Raw genomic sequence first — 23,650 nt, forward strand, 5'->3', positions numbered from 1 at the left:
CCAAAGTTTGCATTGGTCTTTATTCTTTGTAGATTCATAACTTTGTAGATTCATAACTTCTTCGAGCATAATCTCAAACTTAATCGTTACTGAAGTCCGTCAAAAACCTTCACCTTTCTAGCTAACTTCACTCACAACAAAACACTGAAGTCTTGTGGGAAAAGAGATCTGCCATTGAAAGTTTGACAAAAGAACTCTTTTGTCAAATTCCACGTCTATTTTACCAATCCCAGCCTTAGAGCTGCTACAAGATCATGTTCTTACTCTTTGGATGATGCTAAGTCATAACAGCATAGCATAACAAACAGTATGGACCCTTTTTCCGGGGGCCATCTTGTGTCAAAAACGCAGACACACAGGTGCAAGCAAAACACTAATGAAGGTTTTCAAATTCCAATCATGGAAGTTGGAAACCCTCATTAGTGTTTTGCTTGCACCTGTGTTTAGTCTGCCTTTTCGACACAAAATGGCCCCCGTGAGAAGGGCCTATTGTATGCTTAAGTGTTAGCTTGAGCTAGAGAGACAATTTGATTGCCAATCATCTCTTCATATATTGGGTAAGGTGACCAATGGACAAAACTCCCAAAAGGTCAGCACAGTCCTTTAAGTGCAATGTTTTTGAGATATTGAAAAACAAAAATGTGTGTATATGATTAAAATGACAGATAACAGTTAACTGTTCATTCACTTGAAAGAAAACTCTGGTCATTGACATAGAACCACAGTTGCAAGTTTTATCTTGCTTCAGAAGACAGAACGATGCACTGTCAAATAACATTCTTAACCTCCAGACTTTAAAATTCGATCGTGTTATTCGCCATGCACTTTAATCCTCTGACACCGTTGCCTTTTACAAAAAGCCCAGACCATATTTCGAATTGATTCAAAAAAATCTATAAAAGCTCAACATGTCATACAAAAAGATGCATATAAGACCTTTTTTTTATCTATTTCTTTTTTTTTTTATATGAAAGCTGCTTTGGTAACAACAGAGTCAAAGACATTGGTCAATCTCCTTTACTCAGCCTGGGTGCTAAAGTGGGCTCTTTCCCTGTCATCTCAATGGCATGTTTTTTTCTTTTCTTATCTTTTCTTTTCTCACCAGCGTCTTCCTCCTGCTTCTAAAATCTAAATGAATGGATATAGTTACACCAGAGTGGGCTGTGTTTGTGTTGCCGCAGTAGAGCCGTCTCCACATCAGATGCAATGTCTGCTGGGAGCTGTTTGTCATAAAGATGTCCGCGCTGTGAAAGACAGTGCTATTGTACTGAGGGCTGATAGAGTGGAGACCTTGGATGCTGAGCCGATGGCGTTGGGGCCTGCAAAGATATTGAGAAGAATGAGGCTGTTAGTGTGTTTCACAGTGAGAAAAAAACACCCAAAACACAAAGACTTTTTTGCCATTTCATTTCTCTAATCTCCCGCCTCGCCGCTGTGTTTTCACTAATCAAGGCCTGAGCGCATTTGTTTCCAAAATCCTTGAGAGCTATTACCCGAGCTGCAGGACGAGGCGTCGGAACTATTCTAAATAAATTGCCCAACTTTTCATACAACACTCGCATTATGGTCTCACGCCGAGGCCATAATTACACAATCTCTCCTGTACCAAATGATCCCCCCCTCTCTCTCCCTGTGTTCCTCTGCAGATGATGATAGTTCATCTCTTCTGGCAAGCCCAGACAGCAGCATGGGAGCGGGTCATTCAGTTCGCCCGTGGGGGGAGGTGTAGTAGCTCGCTCTCTCCACTGACCTGGTATTCTCGGGATGGTGATCTGTCTGCTGCTGCTGCCTTCCCCCCCCTCTCCGAATGGTTTGATCTGGATGATGTACTCCTCGTCAGTGGGCAAGGAGAGCTCCACCGAGGTGGTGTTGGTCTCCATGACGTCGGGGCGGCTGTGTCGGTTCTTCTTGTACAGCACCTGAGGACCGGAGCGATACAAAAGTCAGGAAGAGAAGCCGTGACGGCAGAAAGCATTTTCTGACCGAGAAAAAGGCGAGCAGCTCCTTACTTTGTACCCGGTGACCTCTGACTCATTCTCCAGGGCTTTGACCTGCTCCCAGTTCAATATAATCTTGGAGTTTGACGTGTTCCACATCACTTTGACCGGTGGCTGGCTGGGAGCTGAGGGGAGGGAAACACATTATTCACATCAAACAAAAGTCGAGTGCTGGCTGGCGGAGAGTGAGTGAGTGGTCGTCGTAATTAGATCCAATACTTACGTGGCTTTTTGGTCGTGACGTTGACCGTGGAGCTGGGAGGCCCCGTTCCCGCCGTGTTGTACGCCCTCACTGAGATGTAATAGATGGTGCTTCCTTTCGCCCCGCGGATAATGGTGGACGTTTGATTTCCTACAGTCCTCTGCACACTGGCCGTGTCTTCCCTTTCACTTCTACCCCAGTACCTCAGCTGAGAAAGAGACGGGGCAGAACCACAGACATGAACGCAGAAACACTGAGAAACAGACAGGGCAGAACCACAGACATGAATGCAGCAACACTCGGCGCAGGAACACGACAGACAAAAGCCTTCTGCTACGCCCCGTCAATGAACTGAAAACTGAAAACCGGACGCTGGCGCACTGTAAATTAGGGGTGTCAAAAATAATCGATTATAAGATGCATCGCGATGCGGACCTGCACGATTCTGCATCGATTCAGAAATGTCAAAAATCGATTATTAATTTATTATTATAATTTTTTTTTATATAATCAAATAAAATATAATGTAAGTACATGCAGTTGTTTATTTTAATTATGGATCATAATACAATGCAATTCTAAATGCACTTTTATTTTAAAAGTAGCCACACAGTGAGAAAAAAGAAAGTGAGAAAAAAAATCATGTATTCGGGAGAAAAAGTGATGCATCGATTTAAGATGCATCGATAATCGTTATCGAATCGAATCGAATCGTAGCCCTCTGAATCGTAATCAAATCGAATCGTGAGGCCAGTGAAGATTCACAGCCCTACTGTAAATTGGTCCAAAAACCACCTTTGGCAGTGTGTCACCTCATGTACCCTTTGCTCACCGTGTGCTCTCCACTTCAGCTGTGCCTGCCAGAAGCGACGCACGGTTTACGTTATGTGGCCCACAGAAGTCAAATATGCAATATGCAAACAGGGGAGGGAAAAGGAATCCTCAAAACTCCCCAGCCATCATCTTCCACTGAACAGATTTTCTTTGTCACCCGGGTGTCAGGGCTGAAATGGCTGCTGGCACGCTCGACAGCACAAATATAATTTGTCTTCCCTCACAGGAACGCTTTGCTCGGGCCCTGCTCCTCCTCTGATGACATTGAGTGGTCAACAATTTACAATTCTGGCACTTCATGCAATCCGTGGATGAAAACATGGCCTTTGTTCATATATTGAATTTCAATAATGAACAGAGTTAATATGACACGAACTAACTGAGCACAAAGCCAGTGTCTGAAACTACTTCTTTGTTGTGTGGATTAGAGGCTAAACGCTGTATCCCTCGGTGGGTTGCATCAGCCCTGCTAATCAGGCTGGTTACAGTACGGTACTTAGGTAGGCAACAAGAGAGACACAACTAAAGCCACAGGCATGGGACCAGGCTGGAACCATTACGCATGCACACACAGCTATTATCTCCTATGCCCAAGGTGCACGAGCCTGAAACTCTCATCAATAATAGAACACAACAAGATGCAACAGCATTAGTTGCCATGTGCACACGCACACAGGCAACGCACTCGCAAACCCCCAGCGGAAGCAAACGCAAACAAGGGCATTTTTGCTCGTAGCCTCACCTCGTAGCCCAGAACTCTTCTCTTGCTGGCGTTCCACGGCAGAGCTTTCCACGAAACTTCAATCTCGGACGCGGAGAGGCTCTTGGCACGGATCCTGGTGGGCGCTCGGCCAGGCTCTGGAGTTAAAGTACAAAGAACTTCAGATGATTCTAAAAGTAACACTGAGCTTTGATGACCCCTCAAAGTGGCGACTATCAGAGTGGCTTCAAAACAAGCAGTATGGGGGGATCGGGGGAGGTAGGGGGGCGCTATCTGCAAATACAGATGAAGGACACGGGCAGCAAGATCACAGTTATGACTGCACTGGCTCAGAGCCCGTTTGGATCTAGTTGATGGTCCACACACACGGTGGAGGAGGTAGAGCTTCTCCATGACAGGACATTGTACATAACGCACCTTCTTCTGCGGAGTAGATTGTGGCAATGGCTCCAAACGGGCCCTCGCCCTCGTTGTTGTAAACGCCGACCTTCACGTGGAACGGTGAGAAGGGCTGGATGCTCTCGTTTTTGAAGACGTATCTGGAGGCCTCGGGGGACGGGACCGCTGCCTGCATCCAGCCCGTGGCACCGTGCGGCCGAAAAGCCACCACATAGCCGAACCCCGGCCCGTTCTGCTGCTCCTCCGGAACAGGCTGCGGAGGAACAGATGAACAGTGTCCCACATTAAAGTCTTTGGCTCGCCTGCCAAGGACTGCTAAGCTCCAAAAATGTACCTGCTAAGAAAAGTTTTATCGGCACAAATCTCTTTTTAAAGTGTAGCTAAACCCCAAAACTAAATCTGCGTGAAGCCTGGCAGCTAATGGTGACAAGTAGGGTACTGAACTGGCCATCTGCTATTGGCTGATCTTTGGTACCAGGTGATGTTGCTGTACCTTCTGTAGAGTAAAACAGGTGATGTTACTTATCCTCGGCCAGTTCAGTACTTTTCACCAGTAGATGTCAGGATCCACACAGATTTAAGTTTGGGGTTGAGCTAGTCTTTAAAGATGCTTAATGTCATTTCACATAGATTTGGTGTATGTGTTAATTTAAAACTTGCTCATTCACTTTAAGTGACCACTGGCTTATGTTTATAATTCATCTTGAAGCGCAACCCAGTTTGAGAAGACAACCAAGGCTTTCAAATGTTGTCTCAATGCACTATAGTGGTAGAAATGGGCACGTCCACTAACAGCACAGTGGCCTCAGCGCGAGACATTAACTCAGCTATTGTTAAGAGTCATAGGCCCACAATATATCATGCATTTATAGCTGCTGACTTCATTCTATAAAGGAACCCTCTACTCTCCAGCCACTAAGAGATACTTAGTCATATAAAAAGCCTTTGATTTAGATGTTCACCCTGGGCTTTGAACTTTGTTCTGGGTTACAGCAACTCTCCGAGTAGAAATGCCCGACATACATTTCCCCTCTTTGTGCGAGCATCATTTGAAAGCCATTAAAATACGCTCGTCCATCTCTGCTGCTACATCAAATGGAAAAGAGCCCGAGGTGTCTTCAGAGTGGAGGCAAAATGAGCACTTTGTTAAGCACAAGTTAGACTTTAATTGAACTCTTTGCATATTGAAACATCAACATTCATTCAGTGAAAACTTTCACAGCTGGGGCTGATGATTTCAGGCAGCCGCAGAGTAAATATAAGCTTTCGGAGCCGGCTCGATAAACGAGCGCTTTGTAGAGGGAAAGAAAGAAAAAAGAAAGAATGGAGGAAAGAATGGAGAGAGGGAAGGGGGGAGGAAAAAAGAGAGAGATTGGAAAACAATCTTTGAAAAAAGTTGGCTCGGGACTTGGAAGGAACCATTCAGTTTAATTATCTTATTGAAACCTCAAAGGCACCCCCCCCCCCCAGGGTGACAGCAGCAGTTATTGCCTCTCTGTTCTGAAAAATGAAATGCCATACATTAAGCCGTTATTAATGAAAGAAGGGCCCACATCTGCAGAGAATAATGACATCTCGTTGGCTCCTCCATGGAGGGGGGGTACTCCTCCATGGGTGAGGGGGTCCTGTGGGTGAGGGGGGCCTGTGGGTGAGGGGGGCCTGTGGGTGAGGGGGGCCTGTGGGTGAGGGGGTCTGTGGGTGAGGGGGGCCTGTGGGTGAGGGGGGGCTGTGGGTGAGGGGGTCTGTGTGTGAGGGGGGCCTGTGGGTGAGGGGGGGCTGTGGGTGAGGGGGTCTGTGGGTGAGGGGGGCCTGTGGGCGAGGGGGGCCTGTGGGCGAGGGGGGCCTGTGGGCGAGGGGGACCTGTGGGCGAGGGGGGCCTGTGGGCGAGGGGGCCCGGTGGGCGAGGGGGGCCTGTGGGCGAGGGGCTCCTGTGGGCGAGGGGGGCCTGTGGGTGAGGGGGGCCTGTGGGCGAGGGGGGCCTGTGGGTGAGGGCGGCCTGTGGGTGAGGGGGGCCTGTGGGTGAGGGGGGCCTGTGGGTGAGGGGGGTCTGTGGGTGAGGGGGCCCTGTGGGTGAGGGGGTCCTGTGGGCGAGGGGGTCCTGTGGGCGAGGGGGTCCTGTGGGCGAGGGGGTACTGTGGGTGAGGGGGGCCTGTGTGGGTGAGGGGGTCCTGTGGGTGAGGGGGGCCTGTGTGGGCGAGGGGGGCCTGTGGGTGAGGGGGGCCTGTGCCAGGCAGCGTGCTTACCTCCCATGTGATGACTAATTCGGAGCGACTGCCTCCGCCTCCGCTCACATTAGCCGGCGTGACCTTGGGAGCTGCAGGGGGAGGAAGACGGATCAGCTGAGCCCTGTTGACTTCACACAACGCCTCCATGAATCACAACACGATAACACAATGCTGCTCTTCTAAGGTGCCTGCATCATTTTACACCATGACATCATGACAGAGGGAAAGGAACAGTTCACCCCAAACATGAAGATTTTGTCGTTATTCCAGTGCAGTTCAGTTGCTTCACTTCACTTCAGTTGTTTTGGGGCGAGGCCGTCATGGAGCTGCTAGCTAACGCCCTGTGTGTTGTGAGTGGACATACTGTACACACTTCACCAGTGTTTGCACTGACATGAGGGTAAGCAGATAATGATAACACTTTCATTTTTGGGAGAACTATTCCTTGACAACAGCTTTATACCAAAGGATGCTAATAGGATATTAATAGTAGTAGGCTTATAAAATTATAAATTATTATTATAAAATCCCAGAACATTCCCTTTAAGATTGATTCATACTTTCTTGTAGGTGGAGAAGTGTCCAATCAAAATGTCTCAATTAGAAATTTTGACTGGTTCAGCTGTCCATTAAAATAGTGTGCTCAGTTCTAGCGTGGCTTGCCTGCTCAACTGCAGTGCAGTTGAGGCAAGTGCGCTCCGCCGCAGAACCGGGCTACCTCACTATAGTAGTGAGATGATCAAAACAGCAAAACAAACATACAGTACTCGTACAGGATTTTTATTCCCCCCCTGTTCATGCGGTACGTACAGGTGTCCTTTGTCCTTGCTTGTTTGGACGGCTTGCTGGGTTCGCCCGTTCCGATGACGTTGCTCGCCAGGACGCGAAACTCGTACTCCACCCAAGGGCTCAGGTCTATTACTGTAGCTGTCAGCCGGCGGCCCCCCACCACCTCAGGAACTGGCATAAAACACACCGCGCCCTCTTCAGTATCACCCCACTTTGTGTGTGTGTGTGTGTGTGTGTGTGTGTGTGCGCGCTCGTCAACTTAGCATCAACAGCCGACTGTCCTCCTGGCTGACAGGCCTGGGGAGACTCCACCACAGGTAGACAGGAGAGGTGTAATCCGTCACAAGGACACACGATGCACACATGAACTCCAAAGACAAAACAATCACCTTAAAGGGGGGGGCGCTGACAGCTTTGCACGGGAACTCTTCGATCAATGTAACGTTGTGCAATAGCATTTATTTAGCTCTCCACAAAGCGCGCGGACACACGCGGTGTCTGTTTACTGAATGGTAGCTCTGCGTCATCTTAAAAGCACCATAATGCACAAAATATTGAACCAATAGAGGCGAAACGGCTACCGTTCTATTCGTCGCATAAAACAGTTAATAGGCCTGGCTTATTTGGCCAAAAGTCGATCCATGGAGGAGCTCCGTTTACCTGCAAGGTCATGAGGTAAATGCATATCAAGGATATGATCCTGCAAATCGATGACGCCAGTAAAACATAAAAGTATCCCTAATTCACCAAAAATATCAATGGAACAAGGTATACAGTGTGGGGTAATGCACATTACGGCGACCATGCGTGAACGTTCAGTGCCCCATTAAAGAGGATGTAGGGAAAAATTACACTCCCTCTCCATCGCTACTATCACTTAACTACGCTATCAAATTACAGCCTTGGCAACAAGGTTCTTCATCGAGACGAGATCCATGTTTCAGGATCTTTCCCCAGAGTCCGATAAAACGGCGGTCAATGGTCACGGTACAATTGCGTGCCATTTGGCGCCGGCCGGGGTAAAAAAATTACATCTCCAATATTGTCAGAGGCGAGAGGGAGAGAATGAAGAGCGGGCCTCCTGCGTGTGATTGGAGGAGGCCACGGCTGGTTGGAGAGAGCTTACCTGTGGTGACAGCCTGCCACCCCAGGGAGAATGGTGTCCTGGCCTGGATGGTGTAGGCCATAATTGGACTGTGATTATCAGGACCAGGCCTCCAGGACAGAGAGGCTGTGGTATCGGTGATTTCTTCTACATGGATGCTGGTGGGGGGCCCCGGGGGACCTGGTGATGGCATAGCGAGAGAGAGATGGAGAGGGAGAGAGAGAGAGAGATGGAGAGGGAGAGAGAGATGGAGAGGGAGAGAGAGGGTGAGAGAGAGAGAGAGAGAGATGGAGAGGGAGAGAGAGAGAGAGATGGCGAGAGAGAGAGAGATGGAGAGGGAGAGAGAGCGTGAGAGAGAGAGAGAGAGAGAGAGAGAGAGTGAAGGGGAAAAGGGGGTCGGGAAATGTAAATCGGGAAGATGGGGAAAGATGGCGGAGAAGGAGTGGTGTTCTTAACAACTGCAGCGACTGCAGTGAAGTCGGTTCCATGGGAAACCTCGGGCAAATATTCTGTCTAATTAGTTGGGGGGTTTTCCTCAAAGAGGGAAACATCTCTATCTGCACATCTTTCATGCAATACTGTACAGTACCTTCATATCTTCATCAGCAAGGCACAACCACTCACACTCAAACTGAACATGGACCCCTCCCAAAAACATCCTCCTACCTGTACCTCCTACATGACTGATGAATGAATCAAGTGTTTTGTAATCTTAATTAATCTCTCAAGACAGATTTTCAATTTGCATGAAAATCTGTCGGCATGGTCGAAGAAAATCCAGCCAATAGAGCTCAACCTGCGAAAGAACGCTGTCAAATAGCTCATCTCGTAGCTCCACGTTGCTTTTGCAGTGCTGTTGCTGGTCGGACTGTAAACACAGGAAGAATCGGATATAGCTGTCGGTAAAATTAGCATAAAGGGGTGCGGCCGAGTGCCCCTCAGTGTTGAGGTCTGGTTATTCAGAGATTGAAATGAGCTTGCCCCCCCAGGTTTGATGGATTCCCAGATTGAATAAAATAATAATGAATAAATATAGGTAGCTGAAATACTGTCTCCCTTATAGCATGTACATGTATATCATATCAATAAAGCGATATATATAAACATATATATTTATATATGACATACGGTATATAAATTGCTTTTCCAATTACCACATGACACGACGGCTTTTGAATGAGCGCTTTAAAGATGAGCCTGTTCATTTGAACCCTGCAGCAGATCCATTAGCAGTCAGACCAAACGTTTAAATTAGGGACTGTCTGTCTGTCACGGCTCACCTCGGACCACCAAGTCAGCAGCGATGGAGATGCTGTCCACCTTGGTCTGCACGGCACACGTGTATTTCCCTGCATGCCTCAGCTGGATGTTCCGAATCATAATGTCTCCAGCCGAATGCTGCTGTCACTCAACACAGGCACAGGCGCACACACACACACACACACACACACACACACACACACACGCACACACACACACGCACACACACACACACACACACACACACACACGCACACACACACACACACACACAGTCAGTTCTATGAGCAACATGTAAGCACCAGGGCTATTGTAATTCAAGAACAATACTGAGTTGCCAGCCACACGGGAACAAAAGGAGGCGAACAGAAAGCCGGCTCTCATCTACATCCTCCACAATAAATCCATCACAGCTTTCTCTCCACATTCTAAAATGATCCATTGGGCAGGCAGCCAGCACACTTAATCACTATCATTATAAAATGTATTTGGGGAAAAGCACACCTTGATTTGGGTTGTGTTATAAGCTAGCACCTTTTCACTATTTCAGCGATGAAGAGTAGCCTAATGGCTAGTTAAACATCTAGTTCTTTCAAGTAGCCTTTTATATTCCATGGCTAATTGCGATTGCCACTCCTACAGTGCAGTGTCATTTAGCACGTTTTGTAATAAAGTGGCCATAGCGAAAAGCTGTGGCACAAATGGCAGTGAGATTTCTATTTAGTGGCTGGTACTGTAGATGTCCAGCTAATTATTCAATTAGTGTAAATTACAGTAAGAGAGAAACACCAAAAGCAGACAAGAGAGACACATCTAATACATTCTGATTAAACACATGTTTCTTCTTTCTTTTTCTTCGTAAGAAAATAGAGGGTAAAAAACAAGCTAAGCCAGAGTATCACATGCTGAGATGTAAGCTTTGAGCCTTTTATAAAGTATACACAGGCTGAATGAGACTGGTTGCAGGCTGTATATGTAAATTTAATTTTAAAATAAACCACAGGCAGCAATTTTCTGGCCATAAATAATAGACTTGATACAAACATTCCCTCTGCACTGCGGCTGAATTTATTATGACCCCGTTAAAAAGAAGAGAAGTATAATATTGATGTACCAATGAATCTTCAGCCTCACCTCATGACCTTAATTCAATGGAATCTCTGAAGGGGGTGAAAAATCAATGTTTTGTTGATGGCAGATTTTTATGAGGGCACCGTGGCACAAATAAAATATGCAGTAAGCACTCCTCCACACACATTACAGTAAAGATTTTTCTTAATTATTCATTATGTATTCCAGGGCCTCCGACAAGCACGGTGTAAAAACTGTCACGACGCGACAGCTGGTTCAGAAATGAGTGCCAAAAACCTCGCAACCGACTTACCCCGCCCACTTTGACTTACCCCGCCCACTTTCTCAAAGTAGCCGCCGTGGTTGCCGAAGTGGATGAGCTGCTCGTTGAAGAACCAGGTGAACTTGAGCTCCAGGGACGGGTCGTGGCTCACTTGGCAGGGCAGGACCACGCTCTCTCCCACGGTCACGTCCAGCGTGGAGGCCGGGGTGGTGATGGCGGTCGGCTCTGAAACACAGCACACGTTCACACACCGGTTGAGACTAGAGGTGGGGACTTAGACTTGCGATTTGGACTCGAGTCGCACTTAAAGGGAGGCTTTACCTGATCTCAACCCACTTTGTATCATTATAATCTCGGTAATATAAGCTGTAATATAAGTCTGCCCATCTGCATAATATATTACTGACAGAAATATATACAAAGCGGGTTGCAAATCGGCAAAGCCTTCCTTCCGCACACACAGTGACTTGAGACTCGTCCTCAAAAGACTTGAGACTCGACTCGTGAACTATCTGTATTTATTTATATATATATTTTTTGGTTCATTAATATTAAGGAAATGTCTACTAATAATAATGTCAACTAATCAAGGCTGCTCTATGCTAATAACGGAGTGAGGATAATACAGCACATGGTTTGAATTCCTTCGTTTTAGCTATGCAGTGTTCTAAGCAGACCGGATGCCATGCAGCAAATAGAACACTCATCCATAAGAGACTTGTGACTTAACTTGGACTTGTGACCAAAGACTTGAGACTTGATTTGGACTTTCCGCTCAAAGACTTTAGACTTGACTAGGACTCTAGCTCAAAGACTTGACTTGAAAGTGCAAGAAATGACTCGCGAGCAACTCTCAACTCTCAACTCGCCGTTCGGTTCCCGTCTTCTCTCAGGCGTTTAGAATTCTGTAGACAAAATGGCTTTGTAAAAGCCGAGCCCTTCCATCATCCTCATGGATATGTCAGGCTCACTTAATAGACGGATCTACGGGACAAAGCACACGGCAAAGTAGGGCGTAAAGCTACAGTAACTGGCATTAGTTTGGGGGCCTGAGCTCGTCTCTGCGGGGATGTGAGAGACGCGTCTCTCCCGCATCCAGAGGAGCCTCCATGTGTCACTGTCAGCTCAGCCTTGAGCCCGGAACTCCCCGATCAACCGCCCGATTCCCCGAACGCAGCGCGAGGAACTCCAAACGCACCGATAGTAAACAGTCAACAGCCGTGAGCACTTCTTCAACTTGTCACTGCTCGGTCCTCTGGAGCCCTCGGCGCGCGGGGCATTACCATGGCATCGCACGGGAGCCGCGCAACATCCCTGATCTCCACTCGTGTGTGTGTGTGTGTGTGTGTGTGTGAGCAAATGGGAATGCAAGGGAAAAAAAGGGACGTGAGAGAGAGGCGAGATCAGAGGGAAACCAGGAGGCTTTGTTCTGGTGGTGCACGACGCCGGTCTCCCTCTTGGGGGTGCTGTGATTACTTGGTTGAAATTGCCACTCTGAGCACACGGACTAAATTAACCGTGGAAAATGATCCCTGGACAGGCATAGATTCATGTAGAAAGTGCCGGCAGTGCAGTCTTCATCCACAGTGAATTCGATACCTTCATTGTATTGGCCCCCTCCACCCAGCCTCCCCCCCTCTACGCACACGCACACACACGCACGCACACACACACACACACACACACACATGCGTGCGCACACGCACACACGGCCGTGCACTCCCAATGTGATTTATCTAGTCGTTTCTTGATATCACACCAGAGTGCTATCAGCTGGTAGGTTTTGTTATATACACAATGGAGAGGGTGTCTGAAAGCCTTAATCCCCTATTGTGGAGGCTAAATGCTGAGGTACGGCGGCACAGTCAAAATGTGCTAATAGCACACAGAAGGCATTCAGCCTGTGTCTGTGTCTGCTCTGTTTCTGGAGCCATTCAAGGCTGTGCAGATAGGGACAGCGAGAGGCTCGTATAAAGCAACAGCTACACCATCACCTGGTGGTATGAGTATAGCATGGGGCTACACCATCACCTGGTGGTATGAGTATAGCATGGGGCTACACCATCACCTTGTGGTATGAGTATAGCATGGGGCTACACCATCACCTTGTGGTATGAGTATAGCATGGGGCTACACCATCACCTGGTGGTATGAGTATAGCATGGGGCTACACCATCACCTTGTGGTATGAGTATAGCATGGGGCTACACCATCACCTTGTGGTATGAGTATAGCATGGGGCTACACCATCACCTTGTGGTATGAGTATAGCATGGGGCTACACCAGCACCTGGTGGTATGAGTATAGCAACAGCTACACCATCACCTTGTGGTATGAGTATAGCATGGGCTACACCATCACCTTGTGGTATGAGTATAGCATGGGGCTACACCAGCACCTGGTGGTATGAGTATAGCATGGGGCTACACCATCACCTGGTGGTATGAGTATAGCATGGGCTACACCATCACCTGGTGGTATGAGTATAGCATGGGGCTACACCATCACCTTGTGGTATGAGTATAGCAACAGCTACACCATCACCTTGTGGTATGAGTATAGCATGGGGCTACACCATCACCTGGTGGTATGAGTATAGCATGGGCTACACCAGCACCTGGTGGTATGAGTATAGCATGGGGCTACACCATCACCTGGTGGTATGAGTATAGCATGGGCTACACCATCACCTGGTGGTATGAGTATAGCATGGGGCTACACCATCACCTTGTGGTATGAGTATAGCAACAGCTACACCATCACCTGGTGGTATGAGTATAGCAACAGCTACACCATCACCTGGTGGTATGAGTAGAGCAACAGCTACACCATCACCTTGTGGTATGAGTATAGCATGGGGCTACACCATCACCTGGTGGTATGAGTATAGCATGGGGCTACACCATCACCTTGTGGTATGAGTATAGCATGGGGCTACACCATCACCTTGTGGTATGAGTATAGCATGGGGCTACACCATCACCTGGTGGTATGAGTAGAGCAACAGCTACACCATCACCTTGTGGTATGAGTAGAGCAACAGCTACACCATCACCTGGTGGTATGAGTATAGCATGGGCTACACCATCACCTGGTGGTATGAGTAGAGCAACAGCTACACCATCACCTGGTGGTATGAGTATAGCATGGGGCTACACCATCACCTTGTGGTATGAGTATAGCATGGGGCTACACCATCACCTGGTGGTATGAGTATAGCATGGGGCTACACCATCACCTGGTGGTATGAGTATAGCATGGGGCTACACCATCACCTTGTGGTATGAGTATAGCATGGGGCTACACCATCACCTGGTGGTATGAGTATAGCATGGGGCTACACCATCACCTGGTGGTATGAGTATAGCAACAGCTACACCATCACCTTGTGGTATGAGTATAGCATGGGGCTACACCATCACCTGGTGGTATGAGTATAGCATGGGGCTACACCATCACCTTGTGGTATGAGTATAGCAACAGCTACACCATCACCTTGTGGTATGAGTATAGCATGGGGCTACACCATCACCTTGTGGTATGAGTATAACATGGGGCTACACCATCACCTTGTGGTATGAGTATAGCAACAGCTACACCATCACCTTGTGGTATGAGTATAGCATGGGGCTACACCATCACCTGGTGGTATGAGTATAGCAACAGCTACACCATCACCTGGTGGTATGAGTATAGCATGGGGCTACACCATCACCTTGTGGTATGAGTATAGCAACAGCTACACCATCACCTGGTGGTATGAGTATAGCAACAGCTACACCATCACCTGGTGGTATGAGTATAGCAACAGCTACACCATCACCTGGTGGTATGAGTATAGCATGGGCTACACCATCACCTTGTGGTATGAGTATAGCAACAGCTACACCATCACCTGGTGGTATGAGTATAGCAACAGCTACACCATCACCTGGTGGTATGAGTATAGCAACAGCTACACCATCACCTGGTGGTATGAGTATAGCAACAGCTACACCATCACCTGGTGGTATGAGTATAGCAACAGCTACACCATCACCTTGTGGTATGAGTATAGCAACAGCTACACCAGCACCTTGTGGTATGAGTATAGCAACAGCTACACCAGCACCTTGTGGTATGAGTATAGCAACAGCTACACCATCACCTTGTGGTATGAGTATAGCAACAGCTACACCATCACCTTGTGGTATGAGTATAGCAACAGCTACACCATCACATTGTGGTATGAGTATAGCATGGGCTACACCATCACCTTGTGGTATGAGTATAGCATGGGGCTACACCATCACCTTGTGGTATGAGTATAGCATGGGGCTACACCATCACCTTGTGGTATGAGTATAGCATGGGGCTACACCATCACCTTGTGGTATGAGTATAGCATGGGGCTACACCATCACCTGGTGGTATGAGTATAGCAACAGCTACACCATCACCTTGTGGTATGAGTAGAGCATGGGGCTACACCATCACCTTGTGGTATGAGTATAGCATGGGGCTACACCATCACCTTGTGGTATGAGTATAGCAACAGCTACACCAGCACCTTGTGGTATGAGTATAGCAACAGCTACACCATCACCTTGTGGTATGAGTATAGCATGGGGCTACACCATCACCTGGTGGTATGAGTATAGCAACAGCTACACCATCACCTTGTGGTGTGAGTATAGCATGGGCTACACCATCACCTTGTGGTATGAGTATAGCATGGGGCTACACCATCACCTGGTGGTATGAGTATAGCAACAGCTACACCATCACCTGGTGGTATGAGTATAGCAACAGCTACACCATCACCTGGTGGTATGAGTATAGCATGGGGCTACACCATCACCTGGTGGTATGAGTATAGCAACAGCTACACCATCACCTGGTGGTATGAGTATAGCAACAGCTACACCATCACCTGGTGGTATGAGTATAGCAACAGCTACACCATCACCTGGTGGTATGAGTATAGCAACAGCTACACCATCACCTGGTGGTATGAGTATAGCAACAGCTACACCATCACCTTGTGGTATGAGTATAGCAACAGCTACACCATCACCTGGTGGTATGAGTATAGCAACAGCTACACCATCACCTGGTGGTATGAGTATAGCAACAGCTACACCATCACCTTGTGGTATGAGTATAGCAACAGCTACACCATCACCTGGTGGTATGAGTATAGCAACAGCTACACCATCACCTTGTGGTATGAGTATAGCAACAGCTACACCATCACCTGGTGGTATGAGTATAGCAACAGCTACACCATCACCTGGTGGTATGAGTATAGCAACAGCTACACCATCACCTGGTGGTATGAGTATAGCATGGGGCTACACCATCACCTTGTGGTATGAGTATAGCATGGGGCTACACCATCACCTGGTGGTATGAGTATAGCATGGGGCTACACCATCACCTGGTGGTATGAGTATAGCATGGGGCTACACCATCACCTGGTGGTATGAGTATAGCAACAGCTACACCATCACCTTGTGGTATGAGTAGAGCATGGGGCTACACCATCACCTTGTGGTATGAGTATAACATGGGGCTACACCATCACCTTGTGGTATGAGTAGAGCATGGGGCGTAGAAAAGCATCACTCTGACACAGTAAGAATGTCTTTTTACTCAGATGCACTTCTTTTCAAGGTGCCAGGTCTATTCTGCATTTGGTTCCATTGTGAGACAGGCGATGAGAAGAGAAGGTAGAAGAAACAGTCACTATCACTGGAAGCATTAGGGATGTCACAAATCCACAATTCGATGACTTTCGATTTTAAAGTCACGATTTGGTTCAATTAATTTTTTTATTTTTTATTTTTTAAGCACAGACGGCTATGCCATTGTTAGAATATCGAGTCTTGATTTCAAAGATCGAGACTCAAATATTATATTCGGGGCTTAAGCCCCAGGTCTGTTGTTTCTCCATGCAGCTGCAGGCGACCAGTGAGCTTGTTAACGTGCAGCTACGCTGTGTCCTCATTGAAGTGTTGTTGTTTTTTCTTCCTTCAGACGTGTGCAAGTAGTCGGGGACGGAGAGAGAAAAAATACTGGTCACTGTTTGTGATTTTGATGATCGAAATTGAACGCTCATTTCAAATTTATTTAGAATCTAAATCATTACGCCCCTAGTAAACATGTATTGGCTTTGTTATGACTCCAGTGGGGTTCGGTGCATTTGCCTCCTTTGTGCTGTGAGCTCCTCTCCATGCTGCATGCGATGCCTGCTCTCTCGCTGCCCGCCACCAGGGGGATTCATTGTGACAATGACGACGGGAATATGCTCCCTTATTACACTCCTCTATCATCATCTGTGACAGATTATATGGACAAGCAAGGTTGGTTACACAACCCCACACTGGGCTCGTGAGCCTAATTTGATTGATATCTATCTTGTCCTGTATAATGCCTTGTTACCTACTGCCACGGTAAAGGGGAGGCTAGCTGCCCGCTCACTTAGCAGGGTCAGTCAGAGGCAAGGCAGAGAGCATGTTAGCACGTTAGCGGGCTGACACACTCTCCGCCACTTTCGGGATTGCTTCCAGGTTGGGTCAGCCGGTGTCATTGACATTAATGTTCTGTTCGGACATTGAATGTGTTTGGGTCCTTTTATTTTACCACCTGAGAACGAACAGCGTTTTAGAAGGTCAACTGCCTGATCTAAGTACACCCGGTGTACTTTTATATAAGAAACCAGGCATTTTTCAATTGGAGGAAAGAAACTATGTTGAAACTAACATTTCTTGTATGCCCAAACGTATGATTGATACGTTTGCTTTTAGAAACCCATTTACTTTAGCTTGTTAATTTCATAATCACAGATTAATATAGCAAATGAATAAGAAATGGATAAATATATATAGATTTTTTTTAATGCAGCAAATGGTTGGACTTCTAGAAACATGTCGATCAAGGTTTTACAAGGATCAGAAGTTGATAACATATCAAAATGATGTTATTGCATTGCAATACAAAAATGTGACAAAACGTATTGTGGGCGGGGCAGAAAAATGTATGGTGATAGTATCTCCATTTTCTTCTGCTGTAGTAAATCACAACTGAGACTGCGTGACCATTACAATATCACAAGCTCTCCATCCAAATACTATTTGCACTTAATGACTTTTTAAAATGGTTTACATTCTATTGATCCAACGCCATTACTAGATCTGTGCCTCAGAGATAAACAGAATTCTGCACAGTCATAGTTTGTTGATGTTGAACTTTTATTTTATTACATCATATCATGGTTTTATCGGATGGTGAAACCCATATCGCGTATGGAATCGCACTGTGACATAAGCAGATTATCCCGTCCCTACTCTGTATTCTAAGGTGAAGAAATGATAGAAGTACCACACACAGCCCAACAGTTAAGATACCGACACCGGCTCAGAGTGGGCAGACATGGCAATTTGGCAACAGATTGACTTGCCTCAGAAAACGGAGTTAGTTACCAAATGACCCCTCTCCAAGGTGCGCTGACATGCCTCCCCTCAGCGAGCCTCACCGCTCTCCCCACGAACGGCAGCCATCCTGTAGAGCATCTCTCCCGGCTTTAATGGTCTACTACGGTGGAGTGTGTAAGTGTGTGCTCTCTCCTGGTGTAGATGTTCTATAGATGTTCTTCCCCCCACACAGGGCAAGTGATGTGAACTTGAGTAATGGCAGTGCACTGAAGAGCCACGTGTCGTTTAGAGCCTGGATTTTGAAGAAGGTTGACCTGAGCAGAGCCCTCGCCCTCCAGACCAGATTCACACAGCTGAACTGTAGGCATGCTGCGTGTGGCTTCAAGACAACACAAATTCCAACGCCTGTGGCCATGGAGAAGATCTGCTGGCCCGGGGTCAGGCTACGTTTCAGTCCATCTAAGGGCTGACCCAAATGCTTCCAAGCTTCACTCGATGCCATTGGTAATCGATTTCCAAATCAGTATTCGAATGCTTCGTTTTACTTCTTAACTCATTAAGTGCCATAGACGACCTAACTCGTCTTACATAATCCAGCGCTTAAGTGCCAAGGACGAGCTAACTCGTCTTACATAAACATTTTTTTTTTTTGACGGTGGGACATCAATCAACCCCTTTTACATCTTCGAGATAACTATTTGGAGCAAGAGCATGTGTGTAATCTATTTTACCGACCACTAAGTGGCGACAGAGACCGAGAGAAGTCACAGCCACGGGACCCAAAAGCCACAAAAGCAGCCGCCTCCCGCGGAAATGGCTTGGCGATTTTACAGTCAGAAGCCCGGACACACACACACAGAACGGACAGAGATCCCTTCCCCCCAGAGCCGCGCAGCAACGCGCGAACACACACACACACACACACACACACACACACACACACACACACACACACACACACACACCGCGGGAGCAAGCCATTCAAGGAAATGGCGACGCGATTTTACAGTAATCCATTTCAGACTCGTCTTGCCCGACAGGCAGACAGGCAGGCAGGCAGCAGCAACGCGCTTCTGACACGCCCGCTGTTAGAGCCAGGAGGAAGGAGGAGAAGACACACGGAGGGAGGAGTTTGAATGAGAGGGGTGTTTCCTGTTGTTATGGAGGAAATTACTGTTCAAAACTATTGTTTAGAATGTCTGACGGTCTTACTGATGCCAAAAATGAATGGTTAAAGTGACTGTTTCACAAAAAGCCATTTATCTCTGAATAAATTTCCAGACGCTGAAACCATGCTGTACTCAACGGCTAATATCTACATAACTACTAACTCTGCAAACTAACTCTTTTAGACAGAGAAAGCACACATTCTATTAGTTATTTTTAGATGATTGGTGTTCATGAATTCTTAACAGAAAAGAATCCTCGGCTGTGTTAAAATGAGCCAGAATCGTCAAAAACACCCCTGGCACAACTTACCTACAGGAATGAAAACATGGCTGGCATTCAATGTGTTAATTAAAAAAAAAAAGTAATCCAACATTATTCATTATGCATCAACATGAATTATTATTACTTATTCTCTTAGACAAGGACATTGTGCCCCACAGCTCTCATCTAACTATACCACTTACTTACCAGCACTGAAACTGCGACAGTTTGACCATGCAGCCACCAGGGCCTACTGTACATATGAGCAAATTAGTTTTGATTGGCTATGGTAGTAATTTATTTGATGTGCTTATTGCAATTGTTTTTATCCATTTTTGTTTCAATAATAAAAAGGACAATCCTTGAAGTCCGATGTTTCTCCTCGCCGCTCATTGTTACTACGTGCCCTGCACCCAGCTGCACCTAGCCTGGTAAACCGCCCGTCACGTGAACTCACATTTCATTTGGTTCTCCGTGACGGTCTGGACCCGCACAGGCAGTTAAGATGATTGGTCGGGCCATGCAGGCCCGACGAATCAGCGGCGGCCGTAGGCGGGCTCAGGCTCGTCTGGGCAAGTAGTGGGTACATGGTCTTTGTAGTTCTTTTCACTCGTCAACATGGCTGCCGCCGCGGAAGTGACAGGCAGTCTGAATTAAATTGAATGTAACGTTCCCAATTCTATGTATTAAATTCTAAAAAACGACCCTCAACATTTGGGAAGGCTAAGCCACACAACTAGTTCGTTATAATCTAACTAAATGCTTCGAAGGTGACTTTACGACCGTGAGGACTCAATCAATGAATACCACGGAGATCATCCACAGGCACCTTCGGCGATCTGATTGGTTGAAGTTAACACCCACCAGCGGTGATAGACAGATGGGTCATCCAATCACCTGCCAGGTAGCTTGGAAAAAGTGCCCGCCTCCGTCAGCGGGTCTGGTGACTTCATTCCCAGATCGACTGGTTTAGTGAAACCTATGTGGAGCTATACCGTCCATCTGGCAGCGTCAGGTTAAGCTGCACCCACCTGCACCCAGCTTTCAATCTATTCAAATACTTGTCAGTGAAGCTTCCAAGCCCAAAAATGGTATTCGGGGACAGCCCTAAATCACTGTAACACCTTTCACAGCAGGGTCGGCTGTGGCTCAGGAGGTAGAGCGGGTCGTCCACCAATCAGAAGGTCGGTGGTTCGATCCCTGGCGCCTCCAGCCCGCATGTCGAAGTGTCCTTGGGCAAGACACTGAACCCCAAATTGCTCCCGATGGCTGTGCCAGCACCCTGCGTGGCAGCTTGCCACCCTCGGTGTATGAATGGGTGAATGAAGACACATTGTAAAGCGCTTTGGAGAAAAGTGCTTTATAAATGCAGTCCATTTACCATTTACAGCACATCCCACGGTGCCGATGCTGAAATGGCCCTTCAATCCTCAGTGTGAGATGAGTTTGTAACTAACATGAGCATTTGTGTTTCCTTGTTTTTTTAAATCAATCAACCAAGAGGGCCGCCTTTATCAAAACAAACGCCACTTCTTTTCCTAAGGACTGAGTGTCTCAAGGACAAACTCCAATAGAGGGAGAAGCTCGTGTCACGTCGCCGAACAGATCCAGGCAAGCTGCTCTCAACACTGCGTTCAGATGCTCCCGAGTGGCACATCTGTAACAACCTGCTGCTGATCACTGACAGACGCTCGCTCCTTATTTTTCTATACGGCTCTCAGAAATCATAGAAGTCATAGTCACAGAAGTCATAGTCATGGGCGGCTTTAGCTCAGGAGGTAGAGCGGGTCGGCCAATGACGCAAGGGTTGGCGGTTCGATCCCCGCTTCCTCCCAGCTGCTGTCGTTGTGTCCTTGGGCAAGACACTTAAGCCTCCTTGCTCCCGATGGTGTGTAGGCACCCTGCGTGGTAGCCTGCCGCCATCGGTGTATGAATGGGTGAATGTAGACTATCTACTGATTGTAAAGCGCTTTGGATAAAAGCGCTATATAAATGCAGGCCATTTACCATAGTCGCTCTCACATATAGCTGCTCATACTGAACACAGACGAGGGAGGCTTTTGTTAGACACAAATACGGTACCTCCCAGAAGTTGGTATCCAATTGGAACGCTTTTTCGAGGTCAGTTTCTTGCACCTGGCCTGGTGAAAGAGCTGCACGTAAATTGATCGCAATTGACGCGCGATTTATCTTCTGTTCTACAACTGGAGGGAAAAAGGGAAGAAAAATCACAGCAGGCAAAGTGACAAATGCAATGGCCGGCGCCACCTTGCTGGATTGAGTGTTGGGCTCATAGTGATAACCTGCCGAGCCCAGACAATCCTTTTGTTCAAGTATTTTCATCACAACAAAGAACAGCATCACATCACACTATAAAGCAAGGACTCTGTGTGACTCTGTATGAATGTGAGTGTGTGTGTGTGTGTGTGTGTGTGTGTGTGTGTGTGTGTGTGTGTGTGTGTGTGTGTGTGTGCGTGTGTCTGTGTGTGTGTGTGTGTGTGTGTGTGTGTGTGTGTGTGTGTGTCCGTCCGCATATCTCGAGAACCGTTCGTCCGATCTACTTCACACTTGGAGGCTGTATTGCTGGTTACTCGAGGATGTGCAGTTTCAGATTTGTTGCAATTTGGACCTTTGCGAGACGTTCAATATGAATCAAGTTTGAATAAAGAAGCAAACAGCGCGCTGTGCAGCAGAGGGGCAAACAGACACTTCACTAGTGGCCTTAAATACTTTTTGTTTTTTTAAACTCCCATTTTCTCCCTAATTGTACTTGGCCAATTACCCCTGCTGTCCCGGGCATGGCTCCACCCCCTCTGCCGATCTGGGGCTGAGTTGTAGCCTAGCCTGTAGACTAGCACATGCTTCCTCTGGTACATGTGCAGTCGCCAGCCGCTTCTGTTCACCTGACAGCGAGGAGTTTCACCGGCAGGACGGAGCGCGTGGGAGGATCACACTATTCCCCCCAGTTCCCCTCCCCCATGAACAAGTGCCCCCCGACCGACCAGAGGTGGCACTAGTGCGACCAGGACCCACCACCTTCACACCCGCAGACACGGCCAATCGTGTCTGTAGGAATGTCTGATGATGAAGCCCGGAAGTACCACTGCCGGGAATTGAACCCGCGGCCCCGCGGTGGTACAGTGGGTGAGTGCTTTTACCTCTCTACACTACACAGACGTCGGCACAAGTCATTCGTTGGCTCTGCTGTAGCCGTCTCTGTGTAACTCCATAACAAGCCAGCCGTCTCTGTGTAACTCCATAACAAGCCAGGGCAGCAAAGCCTAATTGCAACAGCTCATCTCCGGTATAATCAAAATTCAGAGAGCACACAGATAATCAAGTGCAATTAATCTGCTAATATCCCCCCAGTGTTGGAATAATGGGGACATTAACAGAGCTCATCTGTTGTGACTTCTCCTCCGCTGTTTGCTAGGTGGCTCATTCACAGCGGGAGAGACAAATAACATTTAATGCTTCTTGACAGGTATTTCTCGGCATTCATATCGCCAAAGTCAATTTAAACTACTGTCATCTCCCATAAGGGCTGCTCCCGCCACAGAAATCCCCCCCCCCCCCCCCCTCCAGCTAAACGGGTTTCCAATCCGCCACGAAATAGCGCAAAAAAGAAATTACCCCATCCCATCTTCCAAACAATATCAATTGTGACAGAGAGGCACAAGATTCATATACAAGAACATTTGTACATCAGCTGGAGAAAACCTGCTTTCTGTGTCTGATGAGAGGGAAGGAAACCGTCAAATAAGAGCCATATTCCCTTTTGCAGGAATAATAAGTGGATAACAGCGGCGCCTATTTATACTGAGAAGACATGTGTGAGCGCGTTTCCTTGCAGCTTGATTGGAAAATCACATATAGGCCATCAAGCTGAACCTACAGTGAGAGTGGCATGTTTTAGC

General features: G+C 47.4%; 1 protein-coding gene across 1 annotated transcript in view; it reads right to left on the reverse strand.

Annotated features, from left to right (window-relative positions):
* Positions 1–1,200: 1,200 nt before the first annotated feature.
* Positions 1,201–23,650, reverse strand: part of cntn4 (contactin 4) — a gene marked incomplete at its 5' end in the record, with an annotated part of 153,140 nt that continues 130,690 nt past the window's right edge. Inside the window, 11 exons of the mRNA XM_083660815.1 lie at positions 1,201–1,319; positions 1,751–1,919; positions 2,010–2,122; positions 2,221–2,407; positions 3,776–3,891; positions 4,172–4,406; positions 6,397–6,467; positions 7,189–7,338; positions 8,294–8,452; positions 9,553–9,673; positions 10,936–11,111. Of these exons, the coding sequence (XP_083516941.1) occupies positions 1,228–1,319; positions 1,751–1,919; positions 2,010–2,122; positions 2,221–2,407; positions 3,776–3,891; positions 4,172–4,406; positions 6,397–6,467; positions 7,189–7,338; positions 8,294–8,452; positions 9,553–9,673; positions 10,936–11,111 (1,589 nt within the window). The 3' untranslated portion in view covers positions 1,201–1,227. The remainder of the gene's footprint in view (positions 1,320–1,750; positions 1,920–2,009; positions 2,123–2,220; positions 2,408–3,775; positions 3,892–4,171; positions 4,407–6,396; positions 6,468–7,188; positions 7,339–8,293; positions 8,453–9,552; positions 9,674–10,935; positions 11,112–23,650) is intronic.

Source organism: Poromitra crassiceps, assembly GCF_964638095.1.
Source record: "Poromitra crassiceps genome assembly, chromosome: 25".
In the NCBI taxonomy this organism is placed as follows: Eukaryota; Metazoa; Chordata; class Actinopteri; order Beryciformes; family Melamphaidae; genus Poromitra; species Poromitra crassiceps.